General features: G+C 42.4%; 1 protein-coding gene across 1 annotated transcript; it reads left to right on the forward strand.

Moving 5' to 3' along the window:
• The first annotated feature begins 8,364 nt into the window (after positions 1 to 8,364).
• Positions 8,365 to 16,335, forward strand: ggt5a (gamma-glutamyltransferase 5a). Its single transcript, XM_035785409.1, has 12 exons — positions 8,365 to 8,720; positions 11,387 to 11,514; positions 11,625 to 11,720; positions 12,756 to 12,942; positions 13,168 to 13,328; positions 13,551 to 13,697; positions 13,920 to 14,050; positions 14,591 to 14,775; positions 14,925 to 15,016; positions 15,154 to 15,260; positions 15,512 to 15,622; positions 15,809 to 16,335. The coding sequence occupies exons 1-12, from the start codon at positions 8,554 to 8,556 to the stop codon at positions 15,953 to 15,955; spliced, it is 1,659 nt and encodes a 552-aa protein (XP_035641302.1). The 5' UTR covers positions 8,365 to 8,553; the 3' UTR covers positions 15,956 to 16,335.
• Positions 16,336 to 19,578: the final 3,243 nt, after the last annotated feature.

Below are 19,578 nucleotides of genomic sequence, written 5' to 3' on the forward strand. Positions count from 1 at the left end.
TCCTAGGTTTTGGCCTTTCTAGGGAGTTTTTCCTAGCCACCGTGCTTCTACACCTGCATTGCTTGCTGTTTGGGGGTTTAGGCTGGGTTTCTGTACAGCACTTTGAGATATCAGCTGATGTACGAAGGGCTATATAAATACATTTGATTTGATTTGATTTGATAACATAATTTGACCAAATTTTATCTGTGGGCAATGACTTTGAGCCTTCTTGGAAGGGCACTTCTAATTTCACTATGGCCGGACCGAAAGGGCTTGAATGTTTCGATGTCTACCCTTAGACTTGGCGGTGACATAGTGTCCCCGTGAGTGAAAGAACACTGAGCCAATCACGGTGCAGCGCACCTATTTTCTGCTGGTTTGCCCCACCACCACAGAAGCAAATCAAATCCAATTTTATTTGTCACATACACATGGTTAGCAGATGTTAATGCGAGTGTAGCGAAATGCTTGTGCTTCTAGTTCCGACAATGCAGTAATAACCAAAAAGTAATCTAACTAACAATTCCAAAACTACTGTCTTATACACAGTGTAAGGGGATAAAGAATATGTACATAAGGATATATGAATGAGTGATGGTACAGAGCAGCATAGGCAAGATACAGTAGATGGTATCGAGTACAGAATATACATATGAGATGAGTATGTAAACAAAGTGGCATAGTTAAAGTGGCTAGTGATACATGTATTACATAAGGATGCAGTCGATGATATAGAGTACAGTATATACGTATGCATATGAGATGAATAATGTAGGGTAAGTAACATTATATAAGGTAGCATTGTTTAAAGTGGCTAGTGATATATTTACATCATTTCCCATCAATTCCCATTATTAAAGTGGCTGGAGTTGAGTCAGTGTCTTAACTATGCCACTGTACTCCATATGTATATGTATATACTGTACTCTATATCATCTACTGCATCTTTATGTAATACATGTATCACTAGCCACTTTAACTATGCCACTTTGTTTACATACTCATCTCATATGTATATACTGCACTCAATACCATCTACTGTATCTTGCCTATGCCGCTCTGTACCATCACTCATTCATATATCTTTATGTACATATTCTTTACCCCCCCCACACTTGTGTCTATAAGGTAGTAGTTTTGGAATTGTTAGCTAGATTACTTGTTGGTTATTACTGCATTGTCGGAACTAGAAGCACAAGCATTTCGCTACACTCGCATTAACATCTGCTAACCATGTGTATGTGACAAATAAAATTTGATTTGATTTTGAATAGGGAAGCAGGTCAGTGAGGCGCAGTGTTCCCAGCCGAACCCGGGGGGGGGGGTCCTGATAACCAGATGTTCATTCCTGACGCCATCCGCTCCTCAGTCCTGGAGTGGGCCCACTCCTCCAGGCTTGCCTGCTACCCGGGCTCCCGTCAGACCCTGGCTTTTGTGCGACAAAACTTTTGGTGGCCTACCTTGGTCCTTGACGTGTCAGCATTCATCGCCGCTTACACAGTTTGTGCACAGAACAAGACTACTCGGAAAGCTCCGGTTGGTCTCCTCCAACCTCTGTCTGTCCCTCACCACCCCTGGTCTCACATCTCCCTGAACTTTGTCATTGGTCTTCACCCGTCTGATGGAAACACCGCCATCCTGACCATGGTGGATCGGTATTCCAAAACCGACCACTTCATTCCTCTCCCCAAATTACCCTCTGCCAAAGACACAGCCCAGCTCATGGTGCAGCACGTCTTCCAGATACATGATCTACCAGTAGACATGGTCTGGAAGGCGTTCTGCACCCTCATTGGTTTGTCAGCCAGCCTGTTCTCCGGGTTCCACCCCCAGTCCAACGGCCAGTCAGAGCAAGCCAAACAGGACCTAGAGACTACTCTGCAATGCCTGGTCTCTGTCAACCCCACCACCTGGAGCCAGCATCTTGCGTGGGTCAAATACGCCTACAACCCTTCCCTGTTCTGCCACGGGCCTATCACGTTTTGAGTGTTCCCTGGAGTATCATCCCCCACTCTTTCCTGAGTAGGAATAAGAGGTCTGCATACCTTCTTCCCAAATGTTTGTCCACCGCTGTCGTCGTACCTGGAGGAGAGCCTGGTCGGCCCTCAAGACCACCTCCAGGTATCTACGACAAGCAGATCGCCACCGGACCCGGCTCCCCGGTATCGGCTAGGGCAGAAGGTATGGCTGTCTACCTGGGATCTGCCCCTCCAGGTGGAATCCTGCAAACCCCCCCCCCCCGGTTTATCGGCTCATTTCCCATCTCCAAAGTCATTAACCCCTCTGCTGTTTGTCTTCTGTTGCCCTGTACCCTTTGGACACATGACAGGTAGGATGTATACAGAGTTAAACCCATGTCTTACAGCCCTTTGTCTCCTGTTTCCTGGCACACCCCTCTCCTCTGTCTCATCGACTGCCAACTGGCGTACACTGTCAGGCGTCTCCTGAATGTTCGACCTCGGGGCAGGGAGTTCCAGTACCTGGTCTACTGGGAGGAGAGGTGCTGGGTCCCCGCCAGGGACATCCTGGACCCAGACCTCATCATGGATTTCCACCGCCGGGACCGCAGTCAAGCAGGTATGCGCCCAGGTAGGACGCCAGGACGCCAGGGCGCACCTAGAGGCAGGGGGGGTACTGTAACACCCTGTTCTGTTTCACCTGTTTTTGTGAGTGTCTCCACATCCCTCCAGGTGTTGCCCATTTTCCCCATTATCCCCTGTGTATTTATACATGTGTTCTCTGTTTGCCTGTTGCCAGGTAGTTTTGTTTCGTCAAGCCTACCAGCGTTTTTCCCTCTGCTCATGTCTCTCGATTGTTTCTGTTTCCTAGTTTTACCAGTGATGACCATTCTGCCTGCCTTGAGCCTGCCTGTCATCCTGTACCTTTGCCCCACCTATCTGGATTACTGACCTCTATCTGCCCTTGACCTGCCTTTTGCCTGCCCCTGTTTGATTAATAAACTGTTGTTACTTCGACATTGTCTGCATCTGGGTCTTACCTGCAAAGGGATACACTGATCTCGACAAGAGGTGCAACATTCAGAGAAATTCACAATTTAGGCTAATGTTAAGCAGATAACTGGACAGATTTAGCTATGTACAACCATTTTCAACAACCATTTTCCATCTAATGTTAGCTATTCAATTGACTCCATTCCAGTCATTATTATGAGCCGTCCTCCCCTCAGCAGTCTCCACTGTTATAGTTATATTTCTCATATTTATAGCTAGCTATAAGTTAAACCTGATCAATCAAAAGGATAGGTGTCAGCAATTATGGTAATTCCAAATGCACCCAACTAGGTGTCTTCCCTGGGAGGGAGGTGAGAAAGAGAGAGAGGTGGGAAGAGAGTAGAAGACAGACAGAGAGAATGATGGGGAGAGGGTGACAGAGAGAAAGACAGCAGTGCAAATGTACTTAGACTTATTTCAACAACTCTTCTCTTCCAACTTGTTAGGCAATCATATATACCTACCGAAGAAGGATGGAAAGCTACACAGGAGAGTGATTTTACTATGGAGGATGTGCTGACCGAGATGCATGCTGGCCATTTCAGAGTGAAGCGCATGATTGGCAAAACCAACCTACGTTTCTTCTGACAGGGAATTGTCAAGGAGGTGGACAGCTGGGCAAGTGAAATAACCTTTTGTTTTTCAATCACATTCTATTATATCTGTTATATTATGAATTTCGTTTTGTATGATACCTATCAAGGACGAGACTTGCGAGGACACCTCCAAGGCGATGATGGACATTTTCAACATCTGACCCCCAGGAGGAATCCTGTCCACCAGAACCAGTGAGTTCGGATCAGTCTGATTCTCTGTGCTCTGAGTCGGAGGGGAAGCAGCATGAAGTAGTGTTGAAAAGTACATATCTCCCACTTATAACACTGCACTAATCCAGAACATCAAATCACATTTTATTTGTCACATATACATGGTTAGCAGTTGTTAATGCGAGTGTAGCGAAATGCTTGTGCTTCTAGTTCCAACAATGCAGTAATATCCAACGAGTAATCTAACCTAACAATTTCACAACTACCTTATACACACAAGTGTAAAGGAATGAATAAGAATATGTACATAAAAAAATATGTGATGGTATAGAACGGCATAGGCAAGATGCAGTAGAATGTGTAGAGTACAGTATATACATATGAGATGAGTAATGTAGGGTATGTAAACATTATATAAATTGGCATTGTTTAAAGTGGCTAGTGATACATTTATTGCATCAATTTTCCATTATTAAAGTGGCAGGAGTTGAGTCAGTATCTTGGCAGCAGCCACTCAATGTTAGTGATGGCTGTTTAACAGTCTGATGGCCTTGAGATAGAAACTATTTTTCAGTCTCGGTCCCTGCTTTGATGCACCTGTACTGACCTCGCCTTCTGGATGATAGCGGGGTGAACAGGCAGTGGCTCGGGTGGTTGTTGTCCTTGATGATCTTTATGGTCTTCCTGTGACATCGGATGGTGTAGGTGTCCTGGAGGGCAGGTAGTTTGCCCCCGGTGATGTGTTGTGCAGACCTCACTACCCTCTGGAGAGCCTTACGGTTGTGGGCAGAGCAGTTGCCGTACCAGGCGGTGATAAAGCCCGACAGAATGCTCTCGATTCTGCATCTGTAAAGGTTTGAGTGTTTTTGGTGACAAGCCGGATTTCTTCAGCCTCCTGAGGTTGATGAGGCACTGCTGCGCCTTCCTAACCACGCTGTCTGTGTGGATGGACCATTTCAGTTTGTCCGTAATGTGTACGCCGAGGAACTTAGAACAAACTACCCTCTCCACTACTGTCTCGTCGATGTGGATAGGGGGGTGTTCCCTCTGCTGTTTCCTGAAGTCCACGATCATCTCCTTTGTTTTGTTGAAATTGAGTGTGAGGTTACTTTCCTGACACAACACTCAGAGGGCCCTCACCCCTGTAGGATGTCTCGTCATTGTTGGTAATCAAGCCTACCACTGTAGTGTCATCTGAAAACTTGATGATTGAGTTGGATGCGTGCATGGCCACGCAGTCGTGGGTGAACAGGGAGTACATGAGAGGGCTGAGAACGCACCCTTGTGGGGCCCCAGTGTTGAGGATCAGCGGGGTGGAGATGTTGTTACCTGGGGGCGGCACGTAAGGAAGTCCAGCACCCAGTTGCACAGGGCGAGGTCGAGACCCAGGGTCTCAAGCTTGATGAAGAGTTTGGAGGGTACTATGGTGTTAAATGCTGAGCTGTAGTCGATGAACAGCATTCTCACATAGTGTCCAGATGCGTTAGGGCAGTGTGCAGTGTGATTGCAATTGCGTTGTTTGTGGACCTATTGGGGTGGTAAGCAAATTGGAGTGGGTCAAGGGTGGTAGGTAGGGTGGAGGTGATATGGTCCTTGACTAGTCTCTCAAAGCACTTCATGATGACGGAAGTGAGTGCTACGGGGCGGTAGACATTTAAGTCAGTTACCTTAACTTACTTGGGAACAGGACCAATGGTGGCCCTCTTGAAACATGTGGGGACAGCAGACTGGGATAAGGATGGATTGAATATGTCCGTAAACACACCAGCCAGCTGGTGCTCTGAGGACGCGGCTGGGGATGCCGTCTGGGCCTGCATCCTTGCGAGGTTTGACACGTTTAAATATTTTGCTCATGTCGGCTGCAGTGAAGGAGAGCCCGCAGGTTTTGGTAGCAGGCCGTGTCAGTGGCACTGTATTGTCCTAAATGCGAGCAAAAAAGTTGTTTAGTCTGTCTGGGAGCTAGACATCCTGGTCCTCGACGGGGCTGGTTTTCCTTTTATAGTCCGTGATTGACTGTAGACCCTGTCACATACCTCTCGTGTCTGAGCTGTTGAATTGCGACTCTACTTCGTCTCTATACTGATGCTTAGCTTGTTTGATTGCCTTATGGAGGGAATAGCTACACTGTTTGTATTCGGTCCTGTTACCGGTCACCTTTCCCTGATTAAAAGCAGTGGTTCGCGCTTTCAGTTTTGCGCGAATGCTGCCATCCATCCACGGTTTCTGGTTTGGGAATGTTTTAATAGACGCTGTGGGTACAACATCGCCGATGCACTTGCTAATAAGCCCGCTCACCGAATCAGCGTATTCATCAATGTTGTTGTTCGCCGCAATGCAGAACATATCCCAGTCCACGTGATCGAAGCAATCTTGAAGCGTGCAATCCGATTGGTCGGACCAGCGTTGAACAGACCTGAGCACGGGAGCTTCCTGTTTTAGTTTCTGTCTATAGGCTGGAAGCAACAAAATGGAGTCGTGGTCAGCTTTTCCGAAAGGAGGGCGGGGGAGGGCCTTATATGCGTCACTGAAGTTAGAATAACAATGATCTAGGGTTTTGCCAGCCATGGTTGCACAATCGATATGCTGATAGAATTTAGGGAGCCTTGTTTTCAGATTTGTCTTGTTAAAATCCCCAGCTACAATTTTCTCACAGTAAAGTGTAACCTGTGTTTGCTTGTTTAAGTCTCTGTCTCCTACCCTTTTCCCTTTAACTCTGCTCCTGTTCTCCATGACCTAGGGGTTCTGCCCAACACCCAGACGTGGATCTACCTGATGTCCTCCATTACCAACCACCCTCCAACTTTTCATTGCATCATCTACAGCTTGACATGTTGTCATTATCTGCTAAAATAATCTGCTCTATCATACTGAGCACATAATATGTGAGATACACAGAATAATTAAAACACTAGCACTGCAAACACTCAAAACAAAGAGAGCAGCAGTGCCTGGACTTTGCAGTTTCCCTCTTCAAGTCCCCCTTCTGAGACTGGCTGCCTGTTGAGAACAAGTGACAGGCAGAATCTCGCAACCACCTCCTCTATATTCCAAACACCAGAATTCAGTATTTTTGTCTGATTGCCATCTGAGTGCTCAAAAAATCTGTGAAAATAAATGAATGACAATTGTACCAAAAACGATCAAAGTTTGTGTTAAAATCTTAAATATTTCCTGGTAGGTTTTCACAGCTGTTTTACAAGGTGTTCATTATTGTAAGTTATTGTATTGTATTTAGTTGCTCCACATTATTCATGGTTGTTTCCTAGGATCTACAATAGATACATATATATTCAACCACAAGGGTGTACTAATGAGCTATGCAAGATGTTTTTTTTAATCATAACAGAAGACTACTTGAAATTATATTATTTCAGTGTAGATAAGTGAAAAGCAGGTTAAAATAAAAACATGACAGCCAGACAAGCCAGTGTATGAATCAAATGGATTTGCATATGAATGGAGTGGAAATTAGCTGACTTTGTGATCTGTAAGGTATGTAACTTTAATGTGTCAAACAAATTACACATTCTTTGCCATTTCCGAAACATAGCCATGTTTAATACATGGAAAGCTTACAAGAAAGCTTAGATTAACAAGAATGTAACTGCACTGTCCAATTTACAGTAGCTATTACAGTGAAAGAAGGCCATGCTATTGTTTGAGGAGAGTGCACAATTATGAACTTGAAAATGTATTAATAAATCAATTTGGCACATTTGGGCAGCCTTTATACATCATTTTGAACAGATATGCAATGGTTCATTGGATCAGTCTAAAACTTTGCACATACACTGCTGCCATCTAGTGGCCAAAATCAAAACGGTGCATGGGCTGGAATAATACATTATGGCCTTTCTCTAGCATTTCAAAGATGATGGTACAAAAAAAAAACTGCATGTTTTTTTCTTTGTATTATCTTTTACCAGTTCTGTGTTATATTTTCCTAAATTAATTTCACATTTCCACAAGCTTCAAAGTGTTTCCTTTCAAATGGTATCAAGAATATGCATATCCTTGCTTCAGATCCTGAGCTACAGGCAGTTAGATTTGGGTATGTCGTTTTAGGCAAAAATTGAAAAAAAGGGTTGTATCCTTTAAGAGGTTTTTAAACAGTGAAATTCTCGTGGAAAATAGCCTTTTTTGCATAGCCATCATTTAGGCCATAATGATCTCCAAAATTCTAATCATTAGGTTATCACAGCGTTGATATGGCAACGGACGCTAATAGTTTATCGAATCCCATTGTGAAGTACAGGGGGACACTATTTGGCCAGGGGACATTATTTGGCATGACAGGGCCCCCAACTAAATTTAACTTAGAGCCCCCAAAAAGCTAGGGCCGGCTCTGGGCTAATACTAGGTGGAATCGCTGGTGGTAATCTGTGCAAAGGTGGTTAGCAGTATAAACCCATAGTTATTGTTTTTCCTACTGTCTGAACTATACTTACGAGTAATGTTGGCCAGTTAGGCTATGTTTAAGACAGTTACTGTATAGCCTAACTGCCCATCATTGCAAGGAGGTGCTCAGTTCCCCAGGTATGATAACATGAGCCACAGTTCCATAATTCCTATGGGCTCCGCCCACGCATTATGCTATGACCCTACCTACATTGGACCAGAGCATTGCTGACATGGGTATGTTAACAACCTACGAGTTTTATCTTAAACATCTTCTCCTGTGAACAATGTCAAAGAGGAGGAGTTTGCCTGTCCATCTGCGTTCGGAGTAAGGACATGGTGACAAAAGTTTTGGACGCCGTCGCAATTATAAGAGTGGACTGAAAAAACAAGCAATGGCCAGATCTAAAGCAAGAATATACACGTGTATAGCTTTAACGCTAGTGAGCGCGATTGGGATAATTATTTTATGCACTGCGTTCGCCAAGCAAACTTGTACGGAAGGGGTCTTTAGAAGCGCAGCTGTAGCCGCAGACTCGGAAACATGCTCAAAGATTGGACGGTAAGTGCTTACTGCTTATCCGTTTACCCCTAGGTAGGCTACAGTGGATTATAGTATTGTAGATATGGTGTAACTGGTATTAATTTATTTGACAAATGTATTATGGTCAAGTTTTCCAAAAACAAAAATGTCACAGTCGCATAGAGCGTACAATTTAGACTTAATCAAATGTTAGGAATGGACAATCCTTAAAGTCAAAACAGTTCCTCAGACTCTAACACAGGCAATGTCACTCACTGTTAAATAGCCGAGAAAAGGAGCTGTCCGGATATGTATGTGCGTTCGTCAAGCGCAGAGCCGCATTTCGTCTTGAGTAGATAAAGTTGAACCCTAATCACTAACTTTGGTTATTCATACGTTAGGATTTACTGCCTATCTTGCCTACCAGTTTAATGAAAAATGTGGCCTCCTTCTACCCTTTCATCTGCACTGGTCAGTAGCCTATTAGATAGTACCCCATTGTTGAGAAATGTAAATAGGCAGTTTTTGTTATACTGAACCTTTTATTTAACCAGGAAGGGCTCATTGAGATTTGAAATCTCTTTTTTTCAAGAGCGTCCTGGCCAAGATAGGCAGCACCAAGTCATTGTTTACTCCATGTGTAACTCTTGTGTTGTTGTCTGTTCACACTGCTATGCTTTATCTTGGCCAGGTCGCAGTTGTAAATGAGAACTTGTCCTCAACTAGCCTACCTGGTTAAATAAAGGTTAAATAAAAAATTACACAATTACTTGTAGCTTTTCATGTTATCTAGTAAAAACCATGGAATTCACAAGAGTATAACAAAATCATAAAACGGCAAATTAAAAACATTGCCAGGTCAGGGAATCAGTCTCAAAATCGTTCATCAGTGATTTAAAAGCACCAATCGGGACAAGTTCATCCAGTTTAAAAGTATTTTGTAAGACGTTCCAAGCCGATGGCGCAGAGTACACACAAGCCCTTTTTACCAAATTCAGTTTGGACATTTGTAACAGTTATCAGGATAATGTCCTGCGAACGAAGAGAGTACCCACCACATTTCTGAACAATAAAAATGCCCAAATAAAATGGTAGCAAACCCAAAATGGCTAGAGAAGGCCAGCCAACCCTGGTATACAAAGTGCAGTGGTGCGTAAGTGTTTTGCAGTTTGAAATCAATCTTAATGTGCCATGGTAAAGGGTGTCAATTGATCTCAAACACAAAATAACCCCATAGTCTAGTAAAGCCATAAATGTAGCTGATACTAGCCTCCTTCTGGGTTCAAAAGAAGCCTTATTCCTAAAATAAAATCCCAACTTCAGCTTCAATTTTTTTGAAAGTTGTTGATTATGCAATTTAAAAGAGAGGCCATCATCAATTAAAATTCAAATATATTTATATGAGGTTATTCTCAATCTCATTGCCCCGACAGGTTAAATATATATCAGAGATATATTTCTTGCTTTAGAAAACTAAACAAATGGTGTTTTGTCAGTATTGAGGATAAGCTTCAATTGACACAAGGTATGTTGAAAAGCAGTTTGCAAGTTCTGGAAAGCTTTTGTGAGAGATGAGGCACAACAATAAATAACAGTATCATCAGAATAAAAATGAAGTTGAGCATTTTCCACATTTTTGTCTAAATTGTTTATGTAAATAGTGAATAAGAGGGGACCAGGTACAGAGCCCTGGGGCACATCATTACAGACAGACAATTTAACAGACATGAGCCCATTAAATTGAGTGCACTGAGTTCTATTAGACAGATAGTTAGCAAACCATGCAACTGCATGCTCCGAAAGACCTACACTCGACAATCTCTGGCTCAGGATAGCATGATCAACTGTATCAAAAGCCTTAGAGAGATCAATAAAAAGTGAGACATAGTGCTGTTTTTTTGTCAAGGGCTTCAGTGATATAATTTAAAACCTTCATGGCTGCTGTAATTGTGCTATGCTTCTTCCTGAAGCCCGATTGGTACATTGATAAAATAAAGTTAGTATATCAAAACTATTTTAGCTGTTCACTCTCAAGGGTTTCAAGTATTTTCACCAGGGGTGACAGCTTTGAGATTGGCCTATAATTATTTAAAAGAGTTAAAAGTGGTAGGACAAATGCTGATTTCCAGATCTTTGGAATTTCATTACATTCCAGGGTTAGATTGAACAGATATGTAAGTGGTTCAGCTATGAAATCAGCTGCCAGATTTAAAAAGCAGGGATCAAGAAGATCAGGACATGCAGGCTTTCTCTGTTCTAAGGATTTCAGGGCTTTATGTACCTCCTGCACTGAGAATGGCAAAAAGCTAAAGGTTTGACCAGCTCTCGCTGGTTCATCCACACAGGGTTGTACAGAGACGGAGGACACTGAATCAAACAGCCTACCAGATGATACAAAGGGCTCATTGAAACAATTCAGTTATCAACTATATAATCGCTGACACAACTCCAGCTATGCAACTACCTTTTTGTGTATCTATGTATTGTCTGACCTTTAAGAAACGAAATGAACATGCATTTGCATTCATAGCTACAGTATATATCCAGTACTTAGCAGATTTTACTGAGGCTATACATCTACAGTGATGTTTGAAGCTATCAGATTAATTTAATTATAGCCTAATGGTTCTTAGTATTATTGCACAGTCCACATCGAGACAGACAAATAGCCAGGCTCACTACATGCTATGTAAACCCCCATCCAGAGATATCCTGCAGAGAGGAGGATCAGCAGTAGATGGAGCCATTGCTGCATTACTGTGCACCTCTGTCATAAACCCGCAAAGTATGGGCATTGGCGGGGGATCCATATTCACGGTGATGGACAGTAGCGGTAAGGACACTTCATCCCCCTACTATGAGATACCACACAGACATCCAAATGTTAAAGTCACAGAGGGGGGATAAAAACTTTCATGTCATGTACATTTGTTTATTTCAAAGGCAAGGTTAAAATCATCAATTCAAGAGAGACTGTCCCTCAGGAGTTTAACCCTGATCTACTGAGTGGATGCCCACACACCCTCCAAACGATGACAGGTATTTGTAGTGAAAATGAGTGAACATGAATGTTGTCTTTCTTGACTTGATTTTGTAGTCAAAAAGCATGTCCTTCCTCTTTACGGTGGGAGCTGTTTTTCTTGTTGTTCGAGCTTTCTTTCCTGTTGGCATCAAGGTGGGAATTCTGTTGAACTCCAGTAATCCTGGGGCAGCTTGATCTTGCTGATTAAAGCTGTCTGTCAAGCGACAAGCCGACTATGTTGGTTTATAAGCAAGGATTTTCATTCTTTGGTATAAAGTCCTTATTTAATGATGACATTGAGAGCTAGTACAGTCACATCCAGACCCCAGACTCCTGTTCAGACCTGTTCAGACATGTGAAACGCCCCTGGTACCCTCCTCCATTGGCATGTTTCATTCATAAAGCCTGCCTCCATTCTGACAGGCTGTCTGCAAATGCCAGCCTGCTTCTGGTTCTCCTCTCACTGTGAGGCAGATGGTTTTGCTGCTTCCTTTTGATTTCTCCCCTTTTCAATAAAATGTGATGTATAAATGCACTGAACAAGACAAAAGGGTCCTGTGGACCTTTAAGAAGCATGTTGCTGTGTGCTGTAAGCCAAGAGCACACACAGTGAACAGCCAGTCAGTTGGCTTTGTTTTTAATACCACTAATCAGGTTATATATATATATATATATATATTACTATGAATTAACATAAACTTTATTGAAAATGTTGATCTTCATTTGTAAACACAAAAAGAGAAATCTTCCCGCAAAATAGTATATGTATTACCATGCCAGTCGAAATGTAATGGCTTTTAGCAAAATCCCTAAAGAAAATCAACTCATGAAAGGCTTAAACAATGTTTACTCCATTCAAAGTTTGTTTTTCAGAAATGTTGTTAATGTTAAAAGGCAAACAACACCAGATTTACTTACACTTTTGAAAGTGGACAAACAAGCTATAATCAGTAAGTGATAGCAATCTCAGGGATATAAAATATACTGTGACTGTGACCGAAGACAGTTTCAAGAGAGAAAAAAAGTCTGATTTCCCCCACCCCTGGTTCCAGGCAGCCAATGGATTGGTGTCCCTGGAGAGATCCGTGGGTATGAGAAGGCCCACAGGTTGTTTGGGAAACTCCCATGGGCAAGCCTCTTCCATCCCACCATCAAGCTAGCCAGAGAGGGTTTCCCTGTACCCCAGGTCCTGGGCCGCTTTATCCCACTGATCAACACGGATAAGACCCTACCAGTACGGTAAGAACCACCCTGATCTTAAAGACTTAACATTATGGTAAGAGCCACATTGACCCTAAATGACTGGAGGAATCCAACTCATAAAGCCCACCCTAGAGTGAGACAATAAAACAGTATGATGAGTCCCAGATGTGTGGATGTATAACATAAAAAGTATTTCAAGAGAGCAAATGTCAAGCCATCATTCTGTCACCACATTGCAAGAAAATAATATTTGAGCTGTAGTCAGTTGTTTCTAGATAAGAATGGAAACCTGCTGAAGGTTGGAGACACTGTGAAGTTTGAAAAATTGGCTGACACATTGGAGATCATTGCAAACCAAGGGGCAGATGCTTTTTACACTGGAAAAGTAGCAGAGGATTTAATCGGCGACATAAAAGAAGCAGGTACACCAAATTCCATTATTGATAATCACCTCTATTCCTTATTGTGGCATTGCTTTATAGCAAATATATTTAATTACAAGGAAGCTGCAAGTCTCTAATGCATTCACATTGATCACACCCAAATTATAATGTGCCTGTGGTATGTATAGGCATTTGGAGTGCTGATTTAACTCAGCAATATATTTAAATGTATGTTTTTGCTATCTTGTAACTGTATTTTAGGTGGAACACTATCCATGAAGGACCTGGAATTGTTTAAAGTGACTGTGACAGATGCATGGACCATTCCTCTAGGAGAGTATCAGATGCACTTCCCCCCACCCCCATCAGGAGGTGCTATCCTCAGCTTCATCCTCAACATCATGAAAGGTTGGAATTGAATAACATCTTTTAATTTTAATTTTAAGATGGACCCATATAACACTGACATGCTCTTATTTAGAGCATATAAGTAATTGTTAGCTTATTGATACAGTATTTGGGTTAACTGAAATTGATTATAAAACGTTTAAGATTGAAAGCATCCTGAGACCAGAAAACTGGCAGAAAACCCACCTCCTTATTACATTTTCCTTATGTCTTTGTCTATAGAATACACCCTAAACTCAGCTTCTCTGATGGGAAAACAAAAGACTCTCACCTACCAACGCTACATCGAAGCATGTAAATTTTCTAACGGACTGAGGAAGTACATCCGTGATCCACACTTCAACTCAGAACCAGTAAGTTCCACAAGACTCCAGGCGTATAGGAAATCATGACATAGTATAGGTCAAGACCTGGGTGCTCGTAAATCTTTAATGATCTAAGTGCTGTTTTATCCCAACAGAGTACTCTCAGTGTCATGTTGAGCCACAAGGGATAATTATGGAGGGTGCAGCATCAGCTATTACTGATGCCAGCTTAGCTGTGCTCCAGTTTGAAATTACTTTCCATCCCTACCATGATCAGATATTCCTGTGTTTCTTTCACAAATTGTTCAAAAGATGTTTCATCTCTGCAAACCTGCTAGACCTGAGACATGGCTGTATACACATAGGTGTCTCACTCCATGGGGTCACATGAGTCTGCAGCCATGCCTCAGGTCAAACACCTGCTTTTCAAATCACTCACACACAAAACAGCAAACCATGCATTCTGCATGATAAGATAGGAGGGTGAAATGGGAAGTGGCTAAGTAGAGAGTTGCTACTGTAATGCAATATACAGTATACTGTAACTCCAACCTGCCTGATCAAGGTCTATTTACTTACTTTGTCCAGAGAGCATTGAAGTTCACTGAGCAGCAGTTTGCTGACCACTTCAGGGCCATGATCAGCAGTAATGAGACCCATGATGCTCAGTACTACAACATCGCTCCATACCTGGACACCATGGGCACCACACATGTGTCTGTGATAGCTGAGGATGGAACTGCCGTCTCTGTTACCAGCACTATCAATCACATGTAAGTCTAATGTTATACACTGTGTAGAATCGTAACAATAATCATCATTAGGGCTATGTCAGCAATGTATAATTGTCATTAGCTATGTATAAACTTGTAACATTCACAATACACACAATGACTTGTCAAATATCTTTCCCTTCACTCAGGTTTGGATCCAGAGTGTTCTCCCCTAAAACTGGTGTCATCCTCAATAATGAGTTGGCAGATTTCTGTGGGAAGGCAGATCACATTGTTGCAGGTAATGTGACCCCCCCCCAAAAAAATATTTCCTGAGTGTTTGTAAGGGTGGCTGTAAAATAAACTGATAGTTTCTTGGACATTTCATTTGCTTTTGTAGTCTCTCCTTGATGATTTGTTTTATGGTTTGGCTTGCAGGTGAACAGCCTCCCTCCTCCATGTCCCCTGTTGTCCTGCAGTCCAAGTATAAGACTCTGGTGATTGGCGGGTCAGGTGGCAGCATGATCACCACAGGGATGGCCTTGGTAAGTCACCATGGTAACAACAATATTTGATCAACATATACTTTGTGTAATCAAATAACAAATACCTGAATAACACCAAAACTCACCCAATGTTTATAAATCTACTGTGTGACCAATATTTTACTGTATGGTTTCTAAAACACTCTGTACCTTAAACACACCACCATGGTAACATTCACTTTAAGTCCACATACAGTCACAGTATTAGCAGTCTCTCTCCTCATGGTCTCGTATGTCTGTCTCTCTCCCAGACCCTCATGAACCACCTGTGGTTTGGGAAGAGTCTGGAGGAGGCCATCGCTGCCCCCGTTGTGTTTGTGGATTCCAAAAACGCACTGAAGTTTGAACCTGACTTTGACAAGGTAACACCACACATCATGGGCACTCAACGATTAAAGAAGTATTCAGTTATGTTTGTGAAGAATATTGTTGGTCTTTCACAGATTTACACCGGAGAAGGTAGTATTCACAGGTTTCCATATACAGTGTTCTCATACTTCAGTGTGTCTGTACTCCTGTTCCTAGCGCTTTCTTCCTCTCTCCCTAAGGCTGTGGTGGAGGATCTGAAGAATTTTGGGCACACAGTGGAAGATCAAAATTACTTCTACAACGTGGTCAATGCTGTAGAGAAGGACATAGGTTGCATCCAAGCCGTTTCAGATTCCAGAAAGATGGGCAAGGCTGCTGGTTATTAGTCTTCCAGACTGTTGGTCACTGACTCTGGATATATGTAGATAGTATTCCAACTGTCAATATAGAGCTACTGTAGCTATAGCAAAAACATGGTTCTGGTTATGCCTCAGACAAAATGTGATTGTGCAGACAGTATATGCTTCTCATCCCATTTACTACAGTATCAACAGGCAACGTGTTGAACAGCAACCTCTGATATTGAGTCACAAATGGGAGCATACTGTATTTCATTGTAATGTAGAGGATGATTGAATGCTAGATCTGTCCTGTCTTCTCTTCCCCATCCTTTTTTCTAGAACTTACTGGATATTATTCCAGTACTGGAATGTGTGTACTTAATAATGTACACTGAACAAAAATATAAACACAACAATTTCAAAGATTTTACGGTGTTATAGTTCTTACATGGAAATCAGTAAATTGAAATGATTTCATTAGGCCCTAATCTATGAATTTCACATGAATGTGAATACATATACATCTGTTGGTCACAGATACCTTAAAAAGAAGAAAGGGCAGAAAACCACCATTTGCCTCATGCAGCCAGTGCGACATATTTCCTTTGCGTAGAGTCGATCAGGCTGTTGATTGTGGCCTGTGGAATATTGTCCCACTCTTCTTCAATGGCTGTGCGAAGTTGCTGGATATTGGCAGGAACTGGAACATGCTGTCGTACACATCGATCCAGAGCATCTCAAATGTGCTCAGTGGGTGACATGTCTGGTGAGTATGCAGGCCATGGAAGAACTGGGACATTTTCAACTTCCAGGAATTGTGTACAGATCCTTGCGACATGGAGCTGTGCATTATCTTGCTGAAACATGAGGTGATGGCAATGGATTAATGGCACAACAATGGGCCTCAGGATCTCGGCACAGTATCTCTGTGCATTCAAATTGCAATCAATAAAATGCTATGTTTGTTGTCCATAGCTTATGCCTGCCCATAGCATAACCCCACCACCACAGGGCACTCTGTTCACATCATTGACATCAGCAAACCGCTCGTCAACACGACACAATACAGATCCTTTGCCATCTGCCCGGTACAGTTGAAACCAGTATTAATTTGTGAGGAGCACACTTCTCCAGTGTGCCAGTGGCCATCTAAGGTGAGCATATGCCCACTGAAGTCGGTTATGATGCCCAACTGCAGTCAGGCAAAGATCTGGTGAGGACGATGAGCACACAGATGAGCTTCCCTGAGACTCTCCCTGACAATTTGTGCAGAAATTCTTCAGTTGTGCAAACCCAGTTTCATCAGCTGTCCGGATGGCTGGTCTTAGACGATCCCCACAGGGGAAGAAGCAAGGTGTAGAGGTCCTGGGCTGGCATGGTTACACGTGGTCTGCGGTTGTGAGGCCGGTTGGACGTACTGCCAAATTCTATAAAACTAAGCTTATGTCAGAGAAATGAACATTAAATTATCTGGCAACAGCTCTGGTGGACATTCCTGGTGTCAGCATGCCAATTACACGCTCCCTAAAAACTTCATTTTATTGTGTGACAAAACCGCATATTTTAGTGGCCCCAGCACAAGGTGCAACTTTGTAAGGAGCATGCTGTTTAATCAGCTTCTTGATATGCCACACCTGTCACGTGGATGGATTATTCTGCCAAGGGAAAATGCTCACTAACAGGGATGTAAACAAATTTGTGCACAAAATTTGAGAGAAATAAGCTTTTTGTGCATATGGCACATTTCTAGGATCTTTTATTTCAGCTCATGAAACATGGGACCGACACTTTACATGTTGCATTTATATTTTTGTTTAGTGTATAATGGAAGAAACCTTTTAATACCTGAAATGTTCAAATATGTTGTCTATGCAATATTTTTTAAATTCTATTTTAGAATTGATGCTGAATTTATTTCTGTTGATGGTTTCGTCAGTTTGATACTTTAGTTATACTTTTCATATCTGTATTATAACATAGGTCTGTTTATTTTACATATGTTCTGACCTAATGAAAGTTTCATATATTTGGTGGTTACAAACTTAACAGGCCCATAGCCAAATGGTCCTTATCTTTTATTCATACACTGTGTGACACCTTTGTGATGGAAATTCTACCCTTGGTCAATAATGAGGAGAGGCAAAATTAATCAAGGTATTACTTTTATTAAAAGATTTGTTATAACAAGGAGACTGGTCACCGCACCCCCGCAGGTGGTGCCGTGAGAGCCCCCTGAGTGGAGTTAACTTCTGGGATATATACTAACTCAGGATAGGTGCAACTTCAGATATGATGTACAATGGTTCCAAACACTAACCCCACACATCCCGTGCCAGACCTTGGGCCCCAAATACAAATAACTTGTTTTGTTCAGTACTAAGAACTTAGGACATTTGTTGTCACTTAGTTTCCACCTTGAACTAGGGGAGAGAACAATCTCCCTCTAGGAGGAGGTGACTGACGCACAAACACTGTGGAGACAAGTGATTGGTTCCCCATTATTCACGCCGTCCCTTCACATGGTTTGCAAAGAAGACACACAGGTCACATATGGAAACCATTTTTCCTTCTGACTTTCTTTGCCATACTCCCTGCTGATATTCTGCATAGCAACAGCGACATGTGATAGATAAGCATGACTTCTCCCCTTTCTGGACCCAATGGGACTGAGGCCCATTTGAGGGAGGAAGTACAGCTGCCAACACCAGAGCCCAAAAGGAGATATTCTAATAACAAGAGTTTCAACAGTTCAATCATAAAACATATTCTGCAGATAAGATATCTTAATTATCTTTACCTTTGTTACTTAGCTTATATGAGTTAGTTAAAGAAACTATCTCTAGCCCAATGCCTAGGCTTAAATAAGGATATTTTAGTACACAAGTATTAGTAGGGCTTAACAGAAAATTTTCCTCACACCTTATGAAAACATTCACTGACCCTTAAATAGAGACCACTGTTGAATAGGCATACTGTATGTAATATCTGATTTGTCATGGGAGGGGTAATTATATTAGCTGCGGTCTATCACGTTGTAAATGATGGACAGATGTTGAGGTTACACAGAATGTTAATATCAAGTGTCACATATTATAAGAGCATCCTACTGTTGAAGCCCTGAACAGAACAGTCCTGAAAGCATCGACCTGGTCCTCTGTATGCCTGAGGGTGCAGAGGGAAGAGCTGGTCTGCTCCAGTTGTTAGAAACGGAGAGCTGTTGTGTTGTTTTTGGGCCTTAATATTTTACAAATGAAACACTGGGAGGAATCAGTAGCCCCGTTTATACCTGCCGCTAACATGCATCCTTTGTACTGATCATGTCCTGATCTTGCCCGTTTACAGTTATAATATCTGATCAAAATCAGTTCACAATGCATTTTTAATTGTCTACACCTGTCTAGAAATGTGGGCACAATCCGAATGATCAGGACAAAAGACGCATGTAGAACCAGGTATAAACAGGGCTAGTGAGTCAGCTGGGCATGTTTCATAAGCATAGCTCATCCCTATTGAGATCTGCTGGGTATTTCCGCTGCTCTGTACCAGATTGTATTAGGAGCTGTCTATCTGTTTGGCTTCTTGCGGTTTTCCTTTTTTCCAGGGTGCTGGAGTATACAGGGGATGGAGCAAGATAATGGGATCAGTAAATGGCTCATTGCAGATACAAC

This window comes from Oncorhynchus keta, chromosome 14 (genome assembly GCF_023373465.1).
Source record: "Oncorhynchus keta strain PuntledgeMale-10-30-2019 chromosome 14, Oket_V2, whole genome shotgun sequence".
Lineage (NCBI taxonomy): Eukaryota > Metazoa > Chordata > Actinopteri > Salmoniformes > Salmonidae > Oncorhynchus > Oncorhynchus keta.